Source organism: Canis aureus, chromosome 1 (genome assembly GCF_053574225.1).
Source record: "Canis aureus isolate CA01 chromosome 1, VMU_Caureus_v.1.0, whole genome shotgun sequence".
NCBI classification, from domain to species: domain Eukaryota; kingdom Metazoa; phylum Chordata; class Mammalia; order Carnivora; family Canidae; genus Canis; species Canis aureus.
In genome coordinates this window covers 3,331,373-3,347,904 of record NC_135611.1, presented here as the reverse complement: position 1 = coordinate 3,347,904, position 16,532 = coordinate 3,331,373, and the positions used below count along the sequence as shown (strand labels likewise).

The 16,532-nt window shown below is 47.5% G+C and overlaps 1 protein-coding gene across 5 annotated transcripts in view; it reads left to right on the top strand.

Moving 5' to 3' along the window:
* The window catches only part of ZNF236 (zinc finger protein 236), a 104,414-nt gene extending 88,214 nt beyond the window's left edge, over window positions 1-16,200 (top strand). For all 5 annotated transcript variants that reach the window (XM_077876216.1, XM_077876346.1, XM_077876414.1 and 2 more), the window contains 5 exons: window positions 6,361-6,492; window positions 8,551-8,748; window positions 10,579-10,708; window positions 12,775-12,951; window positions 13,700-16,200. In XM_077876216.1, coding sequence (XP_077732342.1) covers window positions 6,361-6,492; window positions 8,551-8,748; window positions 10,579-10,708; window positions 12,775-12,951; window positions 13,700-13,824 — 762 coding nt within the window. In that variant the 3' untranslated portion in view covers window positions 13,825-16,200. The remainder of the gene's footprint in view (window positions 1-6,360; window positions 6,493-8,550; window positions 8,749-10,578; window positions 10,709-12,774; window positions 12,952-13,699) is intronic.
* The last annotated feature ends 332 nt before the right edge of the window (window positions 16,201-16,532 follow it).

Genomic DNA, 16,532 nt, shown 5'->3' with positions numbered 1-16,532 from the left:
GCCCATCCGGGGCTCTGGGGGGAGTCGGCCCTCCCACAGGACACACGGCATGCAGCAGGGGAGGGTGGCTTCCATGTGGCGGCTGCATCTGTGCCCCTGGCCAGATCCTGCTGTGCTGTCCTCACGCACCTGCCTTTCTGCCACTGAAGGAGAGAAGTGTCTCACTGAGTTCTTTACGTATTTTAACATTTACTTGTTTTCATGTGTTACTCCATTCCTGTTGTCAGGATGTTATCACCCTTCTAAATATTAACAGTTAGTATTATATCTTAAAATTATAGTTGGAACAGGAGGAGCCAACCTAAGAGGTAAATGATGTATTTTCTTTCTCAAGCCAGGATGCAGGGAGTTTGATTGATTCTTGATGCATTGCTGTGCGTCCTCACTTCCTACCTGTGATTCTAGTATCGATGATGGTCATACATAACCTTATATTCCAGCTGCCGGGCAAAGCCATAAATAAGTGTGGTGCCACCTTGCCGCTGACCAGTACTGGCAGGTGCAGGCACATGTGAGGACGTGGCTCCTGCCCTGTTGCGTATATTCGTTGGCAGTCAGGGCCATGGCTGGTTTCTCACGGTACAGTTTTAACTATAGTAGTTACAGGAGTAGTTGTGAGGTAAAAATCATTTAAAATACAACTTTAATGCTTGGAATAACTTTGCAGAGTGGGGTCAGGATTGATCAGAAAAAGCCAGAGAGGCATTTATTTCTATGGTTATGAGTTTATTTTCTGTTTGTTAAATTATATCACTTTGAGAATTTTTTTTTTAAGATTTTATTTACTTATTTGAAAGTATTGGAAAGAGAGCACAGCAGGGGGAGTGGGAGAGGGAGAAGTTCCCCGTGGAGCAGGGAGCCCGATTCAGGATTGGATCCCAGGACCCAGGGATCATGACCTGAGCCCAAGACAGATGCTTAACTGACTGAGCCACCCAGGCGTCCCCAAGAATTATTATTATAATTGCAGTGAAGTTCAGTGAGGAGTTCTTCGTTCTTCTAGGTTACATTTTTAAATAATGCAAATATTTTCTGAGGATGTCTTTGCTCGTGCACAGGGTGGCTGTTGGGCCCCCGGTCCTGCTCCCAGGCTGGCTCCCTGCAGCCTCTCACACAGAGTGCAGGGATTGGGGCCAAGGAGGGCGTTGCTGCCTTGAGAAGTTTCTGTACCGGGCATCAGATTAAAGTGTTGGATATGACAATGTTAGTGCTAGGACGAAGTAAGGCTGCCTATGCAGAGTGAATGCACAGGTGGGGATGGGATCTGGCCTGGTGCCAGAATTAATAAAAAGCACGTGTATGTGTGCTACTCCTCTGGCTAAAACCCTCTGTGGTCCCTGCTACGTTAGCACCACATCCACGTTTCCGTAGTGGCTTAGAGGAGTCTGTGCTGTATACACAACAGCCCCCGCCCCTTTCTCCTGGCTCACCCCCAGCATAGATCGCAGGCCGCACCATTTCCATGTACCAGGCCATGGCAGACCGTGGTGGGGTGTGCTGCAGGTCAGCTCTCCCTTCTCTCTTGCCCCAGCCCTGCTGTCTGGGCCAGCTGGGTCTGAGAGTAGCAGCAAAGGGTGGCACTGAGGTGTGCCCGAGGTCCGGGGGCACCGTTGGCTGCAGATGAGGTGTGGCCGGTGTCGGGAGCACCATTGCTGCAGATGAAGTGTGCCCAAGGTCGGGGGGCACCGTTGCTGCAGATGAGGTGTGCCCAAGGTTGGGGGGCACTATTGCTGCAGATGAGGTGTGGCTGGGGTCGGGGGGCACCATTGCTACAGATGAGGTGTGCCCAAGGTTGGGAGCACCATTGCTGCAGATGAACAGCGGCTTCCTCCTGCATGTCTGTGGGCAACCTCACTGATACATAATCTCTGGTTTACTTTTCAAAAATTATCAGTTAATGGGGATCCCTGGGTGGCGGAGCGGTTTGGCGCCTGCCTTTGGCCCAGGGCGCGATCCTGGAGACCCGGGATCGAATCCCACATCGGGCTTCCGGTGCATGGAGCCTGCTTCTTCCTCTGCCTATGTCTCTGCTTCTCTCTCTCTCTCTCTCCCTCTCTCTCTCTCTCTGACATAAATAAGTAAAAATTTAAAAAAATTATCAGTTAAAAAAATTAAACCCAAATTGATTAATTAGCACACATTGTATAAAACAATAGTATAAAAAATCTGCAGTTGAAATTCTATAGGTTCATTTGAATCTCTTCTGTTAGCTGCTGGACTTTAATTGGACTCACAATGACTTCATACCCTGAAAAGTTAAAAAAAAACAGATCAACCCTGTCTTAGCTTTATGAGGGCTATTTTTCTAAACATAGTGATTTATTGCACAAAAGAACCATCATTTTATTGTCAAAAGGTTAATGAACATATATGGAAATGTTTATAAATATGTAAACTGTTAGGATTGTTCATGATCATAAAAGTGTGAGCTGGAAATCCAAGGCAGTTATGAGAAATGAACTGTTCTAGAAATGGTTGTTCATTACAGGCAAGAGTCGGTCACTAAGAGGCAAACATCCATGGTTTATCAGTAGTCCCTTCAAACCATTCACAACATGTGCTTCTTGAATTCAGTGAGGAAGTGAAGTGAGAACAATGTGCAGATGCGTCAGCCAATCCCCCGTGTCTGCACGTGGAAAGTCAGGCCCTCCCTGGGAAACTGCAGAGACATGAACTGTAGATGTTAAAAACACATGAAAGTACTATCCATTTATTGTGTATCATTTTTTTCTTTTTTCTTTTTTGTTTCTTTATAAGGTCCATGAGAGAAGAGGGTGGGAAGAACAAAAAGAGGTGGTCTAATTTTTTTTTTTAAAAGGTAACTTTGTAGTATCTTTACTAGGGAAACTATTAAAAGAAAAATTGATGAATTGTAGAGATTTCTTTTTCAACTACAAACTTGAAATGAGTTTTTCTTTCCAAATTTTGGACTGTTGGTGGCGGGGGTGGGAATCAGGCTACTAAATGTGACGATTTTATAAGGAAATGCGTGCACTTAAAAATCTATTCAAGGGATCCCTGGGTGGCGCAGCGGTTTAGCGCCTGTCTTTGGCCCAGGGCGCGATCCTGGAGACCCGGGATCGAATCCCACATCGGGCTCCCGGTGCATGGAGCCTGCTCCATCCTCTGCCTGTGTCTCTGCCTCTCTCTCTCTCTCTCTCTGTGTGACTATCGTAAATAAATTAAAAAAAAAAAAAAAATCTATTCAAGAAAGCAAAGTGATTTTTCAGTTCTTGTTCTGAAAACAAAAAGAAGTAACTGACTCATCCTTGAAGCACATTCTATTTTATATGAATTCTTGTAGGTTTGTTGTTTTTTTCTAACTTTATTGATCTGGTACAAAACATTTAAAACTTACTAGTTAGGCAGGTAAATGTGTTTTTTTGGGTCTCAATAAGACATCAGCATGTGACCATGGCAGCTGTGATTAAAGATGCTCCATGTGAAAAGCGGGCAGTTCTGCAGTCACTGTCGTGTCTGTAGTGACTGGAGGTGTCCTGGCCCCGGCTTCCAAAGCCTTCATGCTGCCTTCCTGTGGTGCCCGGTGCAGGCTGGCTGGTTCTCAGTGTCTGGATGTTCTCACAGAGGCACAGTGTGAATTTGAGTTCAGTCGGAGTTGTCTGGGGCATGGAAATGATGAGTTGCTGAGAGCAGATCCTGGCGAGATGAGAACATGGGCACAGTGAGTGAGGTCAACTTACAGGGATGTGGTAGGGAATCAGGTCGGCTGTCATGCTGAGCCTCGTCCGTCTGGATGGGAGCCCTTGGCGATGTTTTCTCAGCATTTCCCAAACCAGGTTGCACATCACAATACCCAGGTTCCTCCTGCAAGGTTGGTTCAGCAGCGGTGGGTGCGGCTGGAATCTGCTAGTGCTTGCCCGCCTTCGGTGATTCTGGTGCAGCTGGTCATTGGGGCCTGTTTTACTCTGCCAGGGCTCAGAGAATTCCTGCCGCTCCCATCTCAGTGTAAACCAAATACAGCAAAGAGGTAAATAACAGTGCAAGTAATAACACGAACCGAAAATAAAGGACTTTGAGATTCAGGTCACCACTTCTGTGAGTGTGGCTAATTGTTGAGCATTTATTTTACTAGACACTTGATTTTTAAATCAGGTGTATGTGTGAAGAATACTTAATGTTAGCAATTGAAACACCAATAATAAGCCAGTAGATTACATTATATTGGGAGTTTTTAAAATTAAACTTTTTATTTGAGATAATTATTGATTTACAGTGAGTATTAAGAAATGATGCAGACAGATCTTGGGTGCCCTTTACCCAGCTTCCCCAGGTGGTAGCATCTTGCAAAACTGTAGATACAATATCACAACCAGGTATTGTCATAGTTATAGTCAAGACCCAGAACATTCCATCCCTCGAGGTCCCTCATGTTACTACCTACTGCCCCTTCCCCTGACAGTTGCTAATCTATTCCTTACTTCTGTAACTTGTCTTTTCCTCCAATAAACCTGCGTAAGCTCACAGTCTCAGAGGTCTTAGCTTTCCTTTGAGAACATGTAAGTGTATTAAGCCAACACTGGTTCCTACATGCACCAGAATTTCTGGCCAGCAGCCAGGCATATTTATCTGATTAATTAGAAAGTGCAAATTTATTATTTTTGATTGGCACAATTTTCCAAAATTGTGTAGTCTGGTAAGAGTGGTGGCAAAAGCAAGAGTGCAGAAGAGTACAGTGACTGGTGTTTGAAGGTAGCGCTATGCAGCTAACTCCCCTATGTGAGGGGATGGCGGACATGAAGCTTTGTTGATATAGATAGGAACTTGCCCAAATTCCGTGTAAAAAAATTTAAGGAGATACCTTAAAATATCACTTCACTTTTTTTTAAAACTGCCTATAAAAAGCAGAGAATTCAAATCAATTTAAGAAGCTCTTTTTCTCAGGACGCCTGGGTGGCTCAGCGGTTGAGCGTCTGCTCAGGGCCTGATCCCGGGATTCGGGATTGAGTCCTGCGTCAGGCTTCCTGCGTGGAGCCTGCTTCTCCCTCTGCCTGTGTCTCTGCTTCTCTCTCTTTATGTATCTCATGAATAAATAAATCTTTAAAAAAAAAAGGCTCTTTTTCTCTAGAATCCACGATACTGTCCTTGTAAATGTATATTGTGCCCTGTGTTCCATCCCATGGCCTCTCTGTCCCTGTCTGCGTACCACAGTATCTTTCCCATGAGAAGTGGACCTGAAATTCTTTAAATACTTCTCAGTCCTGCACCTCTTCCAGGCTTATCTGCCCCATCGAGCTCAGCATGCCCCGAAGACGCGAGGAACACCCGCTCTCTCAGCCAGGGGCACCAGTGATATGGGCCATGTGCCTTATGACCAAAGCATCCTTGCTGTCCTTGCCTCCCTACCTGTGTGTTGATGTTGGCCCTTCACATCTTTGTGTTTCACGTGCGTGTTCTGATCACGTGTAAAGTGCGCTGGCTTGCAGTACACATTGTATGGGTACTGAGTTTGTGTGGCTTGGCATTGAGGCCTGTGGTCGGCCCAGCTGTCCCTGTGTGCATGCCCCTGGCCCACCCCCCACTCTTTCATTCTCCCTTTTTGTCTCAGATTCATGGTCAGTAGTGAGATACGGTAGGCTGGAGTGGGAGTAAGACTCAAAGTAGTTTGTATGCATAGCAAAACTGAGTGTGCGTTTTTGAACAAGTAAGTGTTCTTTGTATGTACATTTACAACTTTGTTGAGATATACTGTACCTACCATAGTGGCCACCCGTTTATTGAAAGTATACAATTTAATGGTCTTTAGTCTATTTACAGAGCTGTGCACCCGTGAGCACATCTAGTTTTGGAACATTTCCTCACCCTTAAAGGACACGTGGCACCGTGAGTGGTTAGTGGTCCGTCCCTCAGCCCCAGGCCCCTGACAGCCACCCTGTGTCTGTAGACCCGCCTGTCCTGAGCATTTCACATCTGTGGAAGCCCACAGCATGTGGTCTGTGGCCAGCCCGCCTCACTTGGCATCCTGTTGTCGAGCTCATCCGTGCTGTGGCTCGTGCCGTACACCAGTGCTTTCCTTCAACTGAATAGTGTTCCGCCACACAGACGTGCCTCACTTTGCACATCCCTCACCAGCTAATGGATATTTGGGTTGTTTCCCCCTCTGCAGCCACTGTGAAGAGTGCGAGCGTTGGAGGGGATATTATTTTTGAGCATTTTCATGTGTCTGGGTTTCATGTGTCTGGAGCAGGTGCCTGGGGATGCCATGCTGGGTCACGGGGTGCTTCTGTGGTGAACTTCCCTGAGGACCTGCCCACTGTCCACAGTAACTGCACCACAAGTGGTAACTGAGGTCACCACTGGGTTTGATAACGTTACGCCTTCTGAAGCAGTCTGTCTTTGCAGGGCCAGCAGTTCCCAGCCTTACTCACCGACCCCTCGCTCTCAGGCCAGGGGGGAGCAGGTTCGCCGCAGGTCATCTTGGTGAGCCACACTCCACAGCCCTCCGCTGCTGCGTGTGAGGAAATCGCCTACCAGGTATGCTGTGCACGTGCATTCACACTCGTTTGCGGGTTTAGGGAACATGGGTTGAGGGAGGGCTCAGGGAGCTGGGGACCACCCCTGGAGGGCATCTCTGGCCCAGTGGGGGTGAAGAGTAGGTGTTGAGCTGCACTGGGCCTGGGGACAGCCCGTGTCCAATGGTGGATACCGACACTGACAGTCCACGGTTTGTGGTTTGCTGCGATGAGGTTTTCATGCCACAAAATAAGATATAGAAACCAGTCATGTGTGAGGCTAGTTTTAAAGTTACTAGTGTCTCCTTCTGTTTGCCTGCTGATCAGACTTCATGTGGCCTTTGATTTGCGTTTAGTTCTTTTTGAGGGTTTTCTTGTAATACCTCTGCTGATTCTTCTAGGTCTGGTTGTACATTTTTCATATACACGCATGTGTGTGTGTGTGGCCTGTTTGTCATTTGACTACCTTTTTCCTTAAGGTGCATGTTTTGAGGGTTTAGAACATTTAGTAAATGATAGTTGTAAATATAGAAGAGTCTAAAAACTTCTTCCTTAAAGCTTTTCAGAGTTAGCGGTAAATTACAGATAGTAAGTAGTTACTGACTCTGAGCGGTCCTATGTTCTGTGCAGTTTGAGCAAATGAGTTTCAGGGAAATTACTCACTGGTCTTTCCATGGGATGAGGCCTCCTTCTTTATAAAGAAATGAGATCAGCACAGGGAGTCTCCTCCAGCCGAAGCTCATCCAGCGGAAGGTCAGTTGGTCACTTTAGCACACTTGGCTCAGGGACCCTCAGCCCCGGCAGTGCCTAGAGGACTCGGAGCAAGCTGGTGGACTTGCGGGCACAGCGGAGGGACACAGGCACCGAGCGTTCACGGCGTTCCATCAGGGCAGCTGCTGGGGGCGCTGCGAGCACCCCTGGAAAACCCTAGCCCCGGCCTCCGGCTTTAGCCCATGCGCCTGGCTGTGTGTTGCCTGCTTTAATCTCGTGGTTTACACCTGCAGTTATTGAGCAGCCTGATGCATTTGTTCCTGTGCCTTTCAGACTTTCTTTTGACTCACAAGAAATATATTTTACATGCTGAACTGAACACATAGTTTCATGTGTTTGTGGTTTCTTGGCTTTGTACACACAGACCCTCACATGTAGACACACTATACCTGACACAAGCATCACAGAATAATACCCACTTCATGGCATATGACATGACTGCGTCACTTTTGTGCTTCTGAGCTTTTTGGTTTTATTCCTTTTTTTATTAAATTCCTTTTTTTATTATTATAGCATATGTTAATGATCTTAGAGCACTTTGTAGAAATCTTTTATTAAATATTCTTAAGTTTTATCCCTTTCTATATATCATAAAATTATGAGAAAGTACTTAATAAACTAGGTTAAAAATGTTGACAAATCCCATCAATTTTCATTATAACTATTTATAATTTTCTTTCATTAAGTTATCATGTACAAGTTTTTATCTGCAAAACTAGACTCCTATTTGTAAAAGCTCAGTCACAAACTCCTGCTTTATTTGTTTTCAGGGTGTTAATGGCATCCCATTAAAATGATTTGAAAATGTAATTGGTTGTGATTCAAAGTTTGGGGAAATGCTTTCATGCAATCAAGAAGTAACACACCTTCTGCTAAGTATGACTTATACCGCAGTTTGCTGAGAAACGATCTTCATCCATAGCAGTAGCATTTTGGGGGTCATGTCCTTTACTTTTGTCTAAGCTAACCTACTACCCACCGCACTTAGTGCATGCTGTGAGCCGGGTATCGCTCTCAGCACCCGGTATCCATCAGCTCCTGGAGCCCCACCCCAGCCCCAAAAGGGAGGTGGTGTCAGCAATGACTGTTTATCAGATGAGGACACAGGGCTGGAGCAGCCAGGATAGTAATGCCAGAGCCGGGTCTGCCCATCTGATCCGAGGCCGTTGCCCCCACCCCGCTGGCCTTTCCTGGGATGAAAGTGCCATGGGCCGGGTGCACCTGCATGGTGTGTCTCTGTCATCTTGTCATTTGTCCCTTTGCAAACCGCAGCCACTGAGTAAAGTCCGGGCTTTCCAACCTGCTGCAGGTAACTGATGTATCGGCCAGCCTGGCACCAGGAGGGCCACCTGAGAAGGAGGGCCGGCTGCACCAGTGCTTGGAGTGCGGCCGCACATTTGCATCGGCAGCCCTGCTGCTGCACCACAGCAAGGAGGTGCATGGCCGCGAGCGCATCCATGTGTGTCCTGTGTGCAGGAAGGCCTTCAAGCGTGCCACGCACCTCAAGGTAAGCTCTGCTCTGGCCTGGCAGTGGGCTCCAGGGTTAGAGACCTTCACTGGAGGGTGTGTGATCTGTTAGAAGTCCTGAGTCGTGCTCACAGAAGGGAAAGAGTAACAGATTTTTCTGTGGTTTGGAGGAAGTCAGTGAGATTTTAGTTTTAACAGGTCTGCTGGGTGTACAGGTGAGCAGTTATGTTTATGTGCGGTTCTGACGCGTGTCCCATGTGACTTACACCCTCAGAGTGGCAGATGGTGAAAATACCTACGGGCCAGGCTGGGGGGAAGCAGGAATGCCCCTTGCCCTGGGGCCCACACTTGGCAGGACTTCCCACAGGGGCCTGGGGACACCGCACCAGCTGGGTCAGCACCCCCTTGAGACAGGGTGCAGAGGTCTGCATGCTGTGAGAGTGGCCAGATGAACTCCGGGACGTGCACACATTAGGGAGGGGGAAGAGGAAGGGCCTGGGAAGTGAGTTCCAGGGTGGTCAGGTGGCCTGCTTGGTGGAGGCGGCCCCAAGGCTCCCCAGCCAGTGCGCCTTGTAACCAAAATTGTCATCATCTGACCATTAAGTAGCCCATGATGGATCCCCGCCTTCCTGTACAACAGCACCTAGACTTCTGCCCTCCTGATGTGTGTCCAGTTTCTGCGCCTCCCCTCTTTCTCTGCCATGTTTTCTGAAAAGAGGATGCCTTGTTTGTTTTCTAAACAAACTGAAGCAAAATCTTGCAAAGGGAGATGTGTGTATGGCTTCCCCTGCCTGGTCCCTGTCTGAATCTGACCCTAATACTTAGAATCTCTGTGACGTTGGCTGGGTCACGTAACCTGCACATCTTCAGTTTTATAATTTGTAAAATGAAGATATTAATACTTAGATTTTATGGTTATTTTGAGGAATATAAAGTGCTTAGCACTTCCCTCACAGTGCTTCCCTCACAGTGGAGAGGGCTGAGATGATAGCTATGATAATACTGTCTAATAGAGCATGAAACCTTTCAAAGAGGCTGTATGATTAAAGAAAAATTTTAAAGATGTTTTTAATAATATATATTTCTATCTATGAGGCATAACTTCTCCACGAACATCCTGAGGTGAAGTTGTGTCAGGAGATAAGTAGGTAGTCCGTGCCACTCGCAGTGACGGGGACACGTCCAAGGCACACAAGAGCCCTCGACAGGAAAAGCTCCCTATGGCCAGAGCTGGAAAAATTCCAGCAGGAAGATGTATTAAGTGGTGTTGCATTATAACCCACAGTACAAAATAAATACCATTGAGTCCTTCCCGATGGAAGTGTGACTGAGTGCAGAAATTAGTAAGTAAGGAAGCGAGGACCGACAGTCTGTGTGGACGCTGCCATCAGGGGCGTCCCTTCCTTAGCTATGAGCCCCGGAGTCATCTCCTCCTCCTTGTGGAGGGTGTATGAGGGGGCCGGAGAGACCGCGGCCACCTTAGAACCACCTGGAGTGCAGCCTGCGCCCTGTGCTGGAGGTCGGTCCGCACGGGTGGATGGAAATAGCACTTTACCTGCCTCAGCCCAGAGCCCAGTCTCGTCATGAGAAGCACCCAGACAGACTCAGTTGATGACCCTCCCACCAGATAGCTGACCGTGTTCCTAAAGCCATCAAGGTCTTTGGCAATGAGGGAGGGAGCCGCACAGCTGGTACCCGGGGTTGTGAGGGGCCCCACGCCCACGACTGAATCCCTGAGGATGCTCATCCCACATGGTCCTCAGCAACTGTACTGCTCACCGGGGTTCCCATGGTCGCAGCTCTGTCGCGAGTCTGCAGAGCTCTGCCACGGTCGTGAGTATTTCTTCCTTTTGTGTGTGGTCTTCAACAGGAGCATATGCAGACACATCAAGCTGGCCCCTCATTGAGCTCCCAGAAGCCAAGAGTGTTTAAATGTGACACCTGCGAAAAGGCGTTCGCCAAGCCAAGCCAGCTGGAGCGGCACAGCCGCATCCACACAGGTAACCAACCGTGAGCTGTGTGCTCCCAGGTCCAGGTCTTGGCAGCAGAGGTGGGCTGGTGAGAAAACGTATTTTACGATGTCATATGTTATTTACAAAGCCAGCGTCAAGATTCTGTTTTTTCCCCTAATTTTTCATCAATTTATCATGTTGACTTTTCAAGTAAAAGATTTTGCAGTGTCCTTGGTGACCGTGGGCAGTAGAACCATTAGGCAAGGGCTGCCGTGGCTTCTGGGGACCTTGCCTGTATCGGGGTCCCCCCCACTTCCAGCTGCCAGCTCCTCCTACTGTGGGAACACCAGTCCCTCTACTCCTATTACATCTTGTCACCACCCTGCCCAGGTCTGTTGTGTTGTCAAACCAAGATCACCAAGACCTAAACTCTTTACCCATCTGCCCTTGGTCCGGCTCCCTGACAACTCACTTGTACCCTCCACGCCTGCCACCCTTCAAGGCGTACTGCAGCTCACGTGGAGACACCACTGTCCCAACCCCATTCTGTGGCTCTGTGGTGGCCTCTCACCTCAGGACCCACTGCGGGACCTGCCTCCGCTCCAGCCAGCAGCCCTGCATGTCCACAGAGCCAGCCGGAAACCGCGGGAGGTTGGCAGATGGACCCTCGGATTCCTGTCTGAGCACCTGGGGGTGGGACCCTGGTGTCCTCTGAGCCGTCACGCCCACTGCTGCACAGTGGGCCCTTGCCCTGCGGCGGCCAGCCTTGGTGACCCTCAGGGTCTCACACCTGCCTGCCTTCTGGAGTCCTGATTCTGCTCACTGAGCATCCTCTCTGCTGGGCCCCTCGGCCCCATCTCCCTTGGCCTGGCCGTCTCTGACTCACCTGCAGGTGTCAGCTTGGACCCCTTCCCCAGGAGGCCTCTGTGACCCCAGTGCCCCTGGCTGGCCCACGGGCCTCCTTGTATTGTCAGCATAGACCCAGCACCAACCAGGTGTTTGGCAAATAGCTTTTGAGTGAAAGATAACGATGCTGTACTTCTGATGTATTTACTCAGATTTAAGGGATAGAAACTCCTGTTTGCCCTTAGAACAAGCTAGGCGCTCCGAAGGTTTAGAGAAGCCCGTAGATGGCAGATGGCTCTGGGCCCTGCTTGCCGCTGGCCGGGATGCACCCCCTCTGTGTGCATGCCGCCTTCAAGCCTGCAAAGACCCCTGCACAGCCTTTGGTCCCTGCAGCTCCCTTTCTGCCTTTAGCCACAGGACCCTCTGCTCTGAAAGTCTCCCTGTGACTCAGCCCAGGTTCTCTGACCAGTGGCCATAACCACATCTATGACATCCTTGTCCTCCAGGCACAGGAACACAGGTGCAGGCGTGCTGTTATCATGTGCTCATGCCCTGGGATTGGGGCAGGACGTGTCGGGGCCACCTTGGGGGACAGTGGGAAGCCCTCCTGTGTCTTGGCCACTGGATGGAGGAACAGACAGAGTGACAGGGGGTTTACCTGGGGAAGATGCACAGCAGGTGTCCTCAGGGCAACCACATGGGGCTTCATGTGGACATGTCTGGGGAAGCCACATGGGAAAAGGGAGCAGGTGCCTGGCCAGGCGGCAGCCGTCCAGAGTCAACAGGAAAGAACCTTCTGGGCCCAGGGGGACTTGGTAGGGGACAAGTGTGTGGGGAAGTCAGAGAATGCAGGCCCGGGAGTGCGCAGCAGGGAGATGAGTGGGGCTTCTGGCAGGAGTCAAGGGGCAACATCCCTTCCATTCTTGGGCTTCTGTATCAACATCAAAGGAATTAAAATGACATTTTAGAAAATATTGGATAAATTACTTGTGATTAGGTAGATATGACATTCTCGTGTACTTGGTGTGGGTTTGCTTTACTGCCCAACGTGTTTTAGGAACACTATTTTAAGCATAGGGGCTCTACTTTTATTTCTGGGAGTTCCGGTAGCTGTGGATTAAGGTTTTATTCTATGTCTCACCATGGGGCAGATTTGCTAGAAACTCATGAGTTAGCAGTGGGAGGGATGGAAGGACGGTGACCTCATGTGCGTCCCTCAGGGCTCTGGGTCTGTGCTGACACTGAGTGCCGCCCCCACCCACCCCCAGGAGAGCGGCCATTCCACTGCACGCTCTGTGAGAAAGCCTTCAACCAGAAGAGTGCCCTGCAGGTGCACATGAAGAAGCACACAGGGGAGCGGCCCTACAAGTGTGACTACTGCATCATGGGCTTCACCCAGAAGAGCAACATGAAGCTCCACATGAAGCGGGCACACAGCTACACCGGTAAGCTGTGCGCCGTGCAGCCGGGGGTCAGGCCTTCAGGTGGTCGTGGCAGTGGAGCAAGTGCTAGGAGTGGGCTGTGGCGCAGCCCCTCCGCAGGGTCTTGGGACAAGGGCTGGCTCTGGGTGACGGTGGAGCCGGTGCATCCCAACGCTCAAAGGGCAGGTACGGCACCCACTCAGCACTGTTGCTGGCCGAGCGGGGTTCCCATGTCCCACCCAGCATCTCGGGATGCCGCTGTCCATGTGGGAAAGGGCAGGGGAGGCCCCTTGCCTCATCCAGGCAGCACTGGGTGCTGGTGGGGGTCACAGGTGGAGCCGCTGCTGTATGCATGACTCCCTAGTTTTTGGGACAGTGTGGTCTGCAAGTGACGTGAGCCTGGGAGGGACCGGTGGTGGTGGTGGTGGTGGTGGTTCTCATGGGAGGGGATGTTTATTCCTTCACCTCTGCATACTGCTAGGTTTTGTGTGTGTTGTCTGGCTGTCACTCTTAATTAATCGCTTATCGCTGACCTCGTGTTGCTGTAAGCAGGAGTTCCCCGCTACAAGGGCAGCGTCTATTCATGTTCAAAAAGCAGGAATTGCTACCGACACTATTAACCTGCATCTCAAGTTATTCTTTTTCCCTTGGGGATGGAAAGCAAATCAATTTAGAAATTTTTGATTGCGATTTAGATTGTCTTTATTTAAACGTGAATACCCATGTGCTGCTGAGTGTTTGAGACTCCGCCTGATGTTTGTCTGTGCTGCAGGAAATCTGCAGGAGCCCGTGGTGCAGCAGGAGCACGGAGCTGAGGAGCTGAGCCGGACCCTCCATCTGGAGGAGGTGGTGCAGGAGTCCGCTAGCGAGTGGCAAGCGCTGGCCAATGTGTTCTGACGCGGCCCATCCTGCCCTCAAGGCTGTTTCTGAAATTAGATGTTGCGAAGAATGGAGCGCTCGGAATTTCTGTCTTGAAGCTTCAAGTGTTAAAATGTTAACCACACTAGTTTTTTAGCTATAAAAGTATCTAAAGAATCATTGTCTTTCAGAGACTGATAGGAAAGAACTGGGAGCAGTGTGAACACGTGTTGTCACTTGTCTACAAATCATTGAACTCAGGTACTACAGCAGTCCTACCGTCTCGTTGGTGGCCAGTACATCTAGTTACAAAAGAAATAACTGGATCTTACTATCACTATAGTGTGACCTCTTTGTATTAGCAAAGACCAACATTAACATGGAAAAAATAAGGTAGGTTCTCCTTCATGCTTTCTGTTCTAAGAAGCATAGCTTATAAAACAAACATAAAATAGGTGCATGAAGTTCAGAAAAACGTTAAAACACACAGGGAAGTGTTTTCCATGTCTTTTCTCTGTGCATTTTGAAATTAGAAATTGACTCTTTCTAGTCTACCATAAGTTAATATAATACCTGGAGAGATGGCTGGACCAGTTCTCTCTGCATTACGATTCTTGAACCATTAGCTACAAGAATGCAGCATCGGGGCATAATGGGGGGGCTGTAAACCAGACACACATGAGGATGAAACGGTCCCCATGGAATGGGGGTGGAGGGCCGCACTTGCTTCGTAAATCCAGATGCAGGTCCACGGGTGAGATGGTTGCAGAAAGCACAAGCCATACATCGTGAGCAGGAAAGAGCAGAACTGTGTCCTAGCGCTGAGGACACAGTGGGGACCCGTGGCCCCGTCCACCCGGTAAGCAAGCAGTGTTTCCGTCCGAGCCCCACGATTCTCTCTTCATGCAGAGGCAGGTGTGTGGTTGATTTCAGGGAACTCTTTACTGTCATCAATGGTGCCACATGGAACACGTCCCAAACCAAATCCCAGCCCGGGCCGGGCAGAGTGTGCGTTGCTCCTACAGCATTCCAAAGACAGAAGGTTCTTTACTTCATGTGAATTTCTCCTTCACAATTATTTATATGTTCTATATATAAATACATATGTACATATACAGATATATGGGCCTCTGTGTGGCTGAACAGTATATTTTGTAAATAGAAGCACTAGTCCCGATTACAGAGTGAGCATCAGAGTTTTTACCTCCCCGCGAGCACTTCAGATCAGTATTGTATTCATTATATTAATAAATGGGTATCTTTTTCATTGTAACATAAAGGTGGGGTTGTTTTGCTTTTTTTTTTTTTTTCCTGAAAAATAATTGCCTTTATTTTGTCTCATGGCCTCCCTGGTTTCAGAAGAGAGCAGTTTTATTATAAATATTGTATGGACTTTGTATATTAAGAGAGGAGCTCATTTCAGATTCCTGAAGAAAGACATTTTCACTGTTATTTTTTCAAAGGGCATCTTTTGATTTTTTTGTTGTTCACTTTTGGCATCTGTACATAAGTAATATTGATGGTGATATAAAAACTTTTGTTATGTGAAAATATTTAAGTCAGAAAACTGTTAAATAATATTACTTTTTTTTTCCAAACTGCTTTGTGTATTGTATATTTTTTTAAGGAAAAAAAAGCCTTATTTCACTTATTCTTGTGATACTGGACTTATTATATATCTTGAGGTTTTCCTGGAATGTCAGTGTGTACCTGGCTATAGTCCATATATTCCGAATAATTGTAATTGTGCCAGAGTTTTAAAGATTCTGCTTTTAATGCACTTTTCTTTTATAATTTTGTATTAAAATATTTTAGAAATGTTGATTAATTTTGGTGAACAGATATCTCCAAAGTTGAAATTATTGGAATTTAAAAAATTTTGTTTTTGCTAGGTTATTTATTTTGGTTGTAGCATTAAATGTCATCTCTCAGGACAGTCTCTAAAAGGGGTTTATTTAATTACTAATTGTACAGAAAGCATAGTTCAGTGAACTGTATTGGTGAACTGCCTGCTTAAGGCCTTACCAGGTGAATCTAAAGCCTACCTTTATTTTCGTCAAAGAAAAAGAAAAAAGATCAATGATTCATTTTATGAGTTTTCTCAATTTATTAACTATTAGTAGGCAAACGCAAGACATTAATATATTATTTTTATTTACTTCCTAATTATAAAAAGCTGCTTCTTTGCAAAACATTCCTTGAAAATATGAGGTTTTGTAAAGACATAATTTCACTTGAACCTTTGGTGGCATACAGGTTGATCTTTATATTTTAATGGTTGATAAATGTCTTCTGACGAGATTTCTAGCCTCCTGCATAACCAGGGTTTTGAGAATAGATAACTGTATTTTTAGAACTATCTCATCCTAGCATATCTGCTTTGGAATAATAATAAATAAAAAATGAAGTTAGGAAGTGTGATTAATTTTTTTCTTTTAAAAATGTTTACCATATAATAATTTGGCACATGAACTAATTTCAAGTTCAGATAATTTTTTAACCGAGCAGAACTTCTAATGATATTTTCCTTTGCCTCTGTGATGTCCAGACGATGAAAACTTACCCTTGCAGGGTCTGTCTGAAGTCAGGACATGGGTCAGTGGCAGGCGTCTTCTGTGTGTGTGCTCAGGGAGTGATGGGCCCTTGGGAGTGATCCCTGGGCATCTTGAGTACAGCTCCAAGGTTCTCGACTGTCTTACACTTTTGTAGTGAGCTGAGAGGATGAGCTGCCTTTGCACACCTACTAA